General features: G+C 41.4%; 1 protein-coding gene across 1 annotated transcript; it reads left to right on the forward strand.

The window, feature by feature from the left end:
• The first annotated feature begins 639 nt into the window (after positions 1 to 639).
• hoxc13a (homeobox C13a) lies at positions 640 to 4,840 on the forward strand. Its single transcript, XM_070839581.1, has 2 exons — positions 640 to 1,339; positions 3,659 to 4,840. The coding sequence occupies exons 1-2, from the start codon at positions 676 to 678 to the stop codon at positions 3,913 to 3,915; spliced, it is 921 nt and encodes a 306-aa protein (XP_070695682.1). The 5' UTR covers positions 640 to 675; the 3' UTR covers positions 3,916 to 4,840.
• Positions 4,841 to 6,910: the final 2,070 nt, after the last annotated feature.

Here is a 6,910-nt window from a genome sequence, read left to right on the forward strand (position 1 = left end):
TGGACCGTTTACAGACACACGTTTGCTTTGCCAGTTCTGTATTTCTAAATACTCGATACTCTGTTAAATGTTTCACATTTAATTGACAGCATATCGAGTATTTTAGATTGAATATTTCTCTCTTTATTATATCTAGTAAGTAAAAAGCTAAACCTCAGCCGGAGCGTGCCCCGTCCACACAAAGTTTACGCACCCATACGTCACGAACCAAATTGAAAGATTAGATTTAGAGATTTAATTAATTAAAAAGGTTAATGTTTGTTTTTTGTTGGATTTTTTTTTCCATGTACCAAGTGGTATGTATCATGTGCTATTATAATCTCTGGCAGTCCTCGGAGTCGGCCAAATTTCACAGGTTGTTTTCGTTTGCCCCAATCTTGAAAGTATCCAAACTCCCCTTTAAGGGTGTGGGTCTAGGTGATTTAAGCCAATGATATGACTCGGTGTTCTGCAGGAAAAACTGTGACATGTGAGGCAGTGGGTCTTTAAAGGGCTGCTCTGCCCCAACTCACAAGCCCAATCTCGTAGGACTTGTTAGCGTATCACGTGCCAGATTCTTAATGAAGTGGACACACGAGGGCCTCGTGTGCGCATGCGCGTGGTGTAAAATGTAGTTGGAAATGAGGTGTCCGTCTTGGAGTAGTCGACTTTTAAAAAGCATCGGCAGCCCCTGATATGACGACTTCGCTGGTTCTGCATCCACGCTGGGCGGACACCTTGATGTACGTTTATGAAAAAAGCCCGAATGAAAACAACCAGAATAAAAGCCAAACAATGGAGGGACTGAGCGGTAATTGCCCTGCGACCCACTGCAGGGACCTGATGTCGCACCCCGCGCTGGGACGACATTCTGGCACCATAGCGACCCACCAGGGCTCCGTCTACTCGGATATTTCTTCCCCAGACACCGGCCGGCAGTGCCCCGCTCCTCAGACATCTTCCAGTGCATCTTTGAGCTACGGTTATCCCTTTGGAAACCCATATTACGGCTGTAGATTATCTCATTCGCACAACGTGAACTTGCAGCAGAAGCCTTGCTCGTACCATCCCGCAGACAAATATGCCGAGCCCAGCACAGCGCTGCCCACGGAAGAACTGTCTACCAGGGCCAAAGAGTTTGCCTTCTACCCGAGTTTCGCCAGCTCATATCAGGCTGTTCCCGGATACCTCGACGTGTCGGTGGTGCCCAGTATCAGTGCCCATCCTGAGCCGCGGCACGACGCCTTGATCCCCATGGAGGGCTACCAGCACTGGGCTCTCTCCAATGGCTGGGATGGGCAGGTGTACTGCTCCAAAGAGCAAACGCAGTCAACTCATCTTTGGAAATCACCTTTTCCAGGTACGGAAAATTTTACTTTGTCAGTTGTTTTTTTTCTTTTTAAAGCTACCTTCAGCAGGCTGGAATTCATGTGTTAGTCTAGCGGCGTGTAGGCTTTTAGTACCTGTGTCATCACATTAAGAAAGCTATTTAAATGTAGTCAGATATTTTTACTCTGCTGAAATGTTATTGCTAATATAATTTATTAGCAACTTACAAAGAAGACTAGGGAAACTCTAAATGTGCTGAATAAACATGAGCTGTCAAGCCCCATGTCAGTGCCTTTAATGGAGGACACAGGATGAGCATAGGCAGTGATATTCTGCTTTGACATTAAACATTTCATCATGCATTTAGTTAGAAGTGTGCGTAAAAATGTCAGATGATCAGAATTGTGATTCCAAGGAGATTGTCAGATGCATATCCCTTTAATAGTTAGTGTAAATTCAGAAACTGCGTTTCCTTTAGCCAGTTTGCAGGGTTTTTTTTTTTTTTTTTTTCGTGAAGTCATATGATGAATATAGTTCAGTTTCAGTCACGTAACACCAGTGCATACCTTTGCCCCCTGTTTGACAATATAGTGACTAAGCTAGCCTACTGTGTTTGGATTGTGCCAGTACATCTCAGCGCCCTGCAATGTTTCCAAAGACTTTTGTATATAAGAGGATTCATCTGTTTAACATTCACATTGAATACAGCCCTCAGCACCATGTTACCAAAGTAGTTTTCAACCACTGATCAGGACACATTATAATTCAGGCTGCTCACTATAACACAACACCCATGATATCTGATAATGGGGCCCGAACAGTATGCGGTTTACAGAGTGTTTACTAGACTGCTTCTTTTACCACATGGGTTTATTATCTTTGTGAAATCTGCAGGTATTTTATTCTCGGACAGGGATGTTCTCAGACCTGGACTGAACCTCCAAACACGACACCTTTCCCCCTCCGGTTTTATATTGAAAATACACAAGAGCAAGCCACGCAGGCACGGGCACGCCGTCAAATGCGCGCGCACACATGCACAAAAACACAGGCGCGCGCTGTCCATGTCTTTCTGTCCCTAGTGTCAGACATACCGTCCACACACATGCACACAAACACACCAGACTGTTTTGCTTTAGAATAAAAATATTACAGTGAACGCCACTCTGCTATGCTCAATTTAGAATATTCACAATATTTCATATATAATAAGAATAAGGACAAAATGAGGGAGAATATCCATTGGCCTAAATTAAGATCTGCCATAATCTTATATGCACATTAACTGTAGCGAAATGTCCACAAGCCCTGACTGTAAAATTACATGGGGGTAAAAAGCTTCATGTCTCACAGCTTCCCACTATTTCTCAAGGTGCTGCCATACTTGTCCTGTCATGTTTCTCACTGGCTGCCTTGAACTCAGCTCCAGACCTGGCGAAAGGGTGTAATCCCAGAACTTTGCTTACCTGAGCAAATAAGGTTCCCACTGCCAAAAGGATCTGGGACTTAAAAACGAGTTAGAGAGAACATTGATTAGAGAAATTGACATTTTTTCCCACAAATTCAGAGAAGCGTTTAGAAATCGAACTGTTTGCCTACTTGAGTTACGTGCAACTTTTATGATCATGCAAAACTTAGTTTTGAAGTTGCTGTGATTTGAATTTTCTAGGCAGGCACTGACCCACACTGAGACTTATTGTAGCTTATTACGCAGTCCTGCCCGCAGTTGAATTCAACACCTCTAACAGAGATGGATCTAAGATACCATTACCGAGGTTTGGTGGATAGTCGACTAGTAGATTAAGTGTAGACATGCAACCTAAGGAAAAACATTGAGCACTGGAAACAATGCACAATTGTTTTGGCCCTAACAGACTGATACTTCATTCACAGAAACTAAGATTGACCTCTCGCTGCAACACAGGCGGAGTGAGTTTTACATTAGTCAACTCTCTTAGGCGATCTTTTAATTGCGTTCGTATATGTCAGGTGCAGTACACCTGAGATCCTGCCTGCAACTAAACTGCCCCCCTAAAACACACACACACACACACACACACACACACACACACACACACACACACACACAGTCTCTCTCTGTCTAACACACACTCACGGTCATAGCTAGAGCTGGGGTTCGACCTTGAAAACTTCCTTATTTTGACACTGCTTTCATATTATCTGTGATGTAAAGTCAGTCATTAAACCTAAACATTGCCCACTTTGCCACAGAAGTAGACCAGGCTTGTCAGCTGCAGTGCTGCTGATTCTGTGAAGTGAAACATTGCGGTGTTTTTGCGCATAGTCTAATATTTTCCTGGCTTTTTTTCCCCCCCTCCTCTCCCTGCAGATGTTGTGCCATTGCAGCCTGAGGTCAGCAGTTATCGGCGTGGGCGTAAAAAGCGCGTCCCCTACACCAAGATCCAGCTGAAGGAGCTGGAGAAGGAGTACGCAGCCAGCAAGTTCATCACCAAAGACAAGAGAAGGCGCATCTCGGCCGCCACCAACCTCTCAGAACGTCAAGTCACCATCTGGTTTCAAAACCGACGAGTCAAGGAGAAAAAATTTGTCAGTAAATCCAAGAGCAATCACATGCACACCACTTGATAAGACCAGCGACCTCCTTGAAACTGCTACTCATAACTTCCAAAACATCATGCCATTTATTTACCTCTTGCATCGAAAATCGTGGCTGAAGAACATTTTGGCTGAGTGTTTTTTCTTCTTTTTTTTTTAATTTAAGTTCCATCATCTCCATCGACCATGCCACCAAGCCCCCGTTTTCAACTTAGACATAATGCTCTAAAAACTGTGAAAATATTGAAAATTCATTTCACATTTGTTTTATATGAATGTACATATATAAATATATAATATTTAAAACGATATCTGTATTTCAAAGACAAGTATTGCGTGTTTTTTCTTTTTTTTCCTTCCTTTTTTTAAAAAGCCAAATCTCAAAAGGATCTGATGACATTTCTAAGACTTTCAACGAGCAGATGAAAACAGAAGAGACGGTTCTTTTGATGTCATTTTAGAAAAATACTCGCCATATGGACATGAATTGTGGCGCAATGACACGTTGAACTTGAGACTTAAACATCTTTCAGCAAACAAAGCTCACAGAGAGGACTTTGGAGAGAAAGAATGATTTTTTTTTTTATTTTATATATTCCTTCTGAATTTTAAAGCTATGTTCCTCTGTGTGGGATATGTTCACTTAAGCCTGGGGTAAAACAAAGGCTGCTATGTTGTTAATCTGTATAGTGCAATGCCTTTTATTATTTAATTCATATTATCTAGTATGGCGGAACTGTAAACTGGAATATCCCAAGACCTGTATATTTTCCTTTGTCAGTGAAGGATTCTGTCATGCAACTGGAATGATTGTAAACCATTAAAGTCAGTGAGTATTACACATAAATGCACAATCGTTTATTTTTTATTTTTTGTCTTTGTTAGTGTAGCATTGCAGCTGATCACACGAAGCCTGTAATTTCTACTTTTCGTGCAGTAGCCTATGTGAACTGTATTGTGGTGTTGAATTACGTACTGGTAACGTGTTTCATAAATAAATGATGATTATGAAAATGCTTAAATATTCAAGTCAATCAACCGTCCTATTTGCAGCATTTCCTTCCGTTTCTAGTTCCACTGGTGTCATTAAGCAGCAAAAGCTGTTACCACTGTGGTCTTTCCTGTTTAGGTTGAGTCTATAACCTCAGCAGCGGATGGACGAGTGAAGATTTTATGTTGCAAAGTGCTTGATTAGGACTTATTGGGCGTCTCCTTAATGGCAACAGGAGATGGTACAGAGATTACGCAGAGTTGGCGCGCAGCTTTTTCTGTCAATTGCAAACTAAGAAAAATACCAAATGAAAGAAAAACCCCAAATGAATCATGATATTTGGAGAATTTTCTCATCCAGGCAGGATGTGATCTTTCAAATGGATCAGTTAGAGAAACAAAGACTGCAAAGAAACTCGCTACTTCCAAGTCTGTCCCACCCCGCCCTCGAATCATCACCGCACCTTTAATTACAGCCAATACCTAAGATATGCTACCTGTTACCTGGCAATAGTTCAGTCGGCACAATCATTGCAAACAAGCCCACAGACAATACGATTAATGCCTTGCCTCTCACAAAGACATTTACTTGGGTTTACCACAGGATTATTTTCATATTCCTGCATCCACAAATTAGGCCTGGCTATTGTTGGACTAATAAGAGGAACATTATAACCCACAGCCTGTCAGAATTAAACTCCGCCACCGTCCAGTATGTTCAAGAAATTTGTGCACACAATATTTAGCTGATTATGTCATCTCAAACACAATAAGAATACACGCCTGCATTCAAATGGAGAAGCATTAGCTCGCTTAAATGCATTTTTGCACACAATACCTATACAGTCTTGCAGCCTCGCGGGTATTTAGAGTTTAGTTTGGCCCTGTTGTAACATTTTGTTTGTTTTCTCTGTAAAAAGCAACGGCGAGTTTTGCAGTGAACTTGAGAATGCATCAGATTCTGTCACCTATATGATCTCATTGTTTTATTAATCCAACCATGTATTAATAGTCATATTACACATGCGCTCTCTCTCTCTCTCACACACACACACACACACTGAGCGCCTAAATCAATACAAAGCTGCTTTGCCTCTGAAGTTTTGTGCACAAATTCAAAATTTACTATTCACACATTTTATAAACCTCATGTTATAAAGGGATGCGGGGAGTTGTTTTTTTGGTAAGTTTGCCTGAATGTCTTACTAGCAAATTAAGCTGCTTCAGTTACAGTTATTAAAGTATAAAGATGAAATTATGTGAATAGTTGCATTTAAACATGACTGCCCTGAGAATAATCAAAGTTTGCGGTGGTTTGCTTTAAGATATCTAACACTAGTCTATAACAAATGTGTAATTTCAGTTTTGAATCTGAATAATCAGTAAGGCAGATTAGTCTTTGGGGTAAAAATATAAATGAAAAGAAATACGGCCTCTGCTTTTCCCCTCTTAATTCACATCAGAGGCCTGAATATTAACCACGTATTTCTGGTGTTGTAATTATTCCCGAAAGTATCATGCCTATCGTATAGCAAGTGTGCGACTTTTGTTTTTTGAGTTTTAATTTCTCTATAGGCGACTCGCTGGCTGGACACTGTCACTTTTTCCAGCTCCTCAAATCTTTTGCGGCTGTTGGTCAGTATCCAAGCCGTCAGATTTGAAGTTTTGGTGCCTGGATTTTTCAAAGCTTTTGGAAAGTTCTGGGTCTCCTGATTTACCCTTGACCATGACTATGCAGTCACTTTGACCTTGACATCACAGCAGATTGTGAATAATAAATAGGGGGCTGGACACCAATGCTGGCGGTTTGTTTGTAGGCAAACAAGGTGTTATTTAGCTGTCTAGACAGCCGGGCTTAATGGCATGCCATAAATACATAAAAAAGGGGAAGTGTAGCGAAATCCTCTGACCTGCATTTTCTGACCATCTCTCAGAGCTTTGCATTAACATTTGGGCTCTGCTCTTTTGTGTTTTGCAGAAGTCCTCTAAAAGTTATTGTTCTGGCCCATGCCTCTGGAACCACCAATGGTTTCAT

Source organism: Pempheris klunzingeri, chromosome 11 (assembly GCF_042242105.1).
Source record: "Pempheris klunzingeri isolate RE-2024b chromosome 11, fPemKlu1.hap1, whole genome shotgun sequence".
NCBI lineage: Eukaryota > Metazoa > Chordata > Actinopteri > Acropomatiformes > Pempheridae > Pempheris > Pempheris klunzingeri.

Excerpts from the sequence above, each read along its gene's own strand:
- hoxc13a (XM_070839581.1), top strand. The coding sequence starts at position 676 with ATGACGACTTCGCTGGTTCTGCATCCACGCTGGGCGGACACCTTGATG. Across the intron at positions 1,340-3,658 it reads TTGGAAATCACCTTTTCCAG|ATGTTGTGCCATTGCAGCCT; the intron begins GTACGGAAAATT and ends CTCTCCCTGCAG.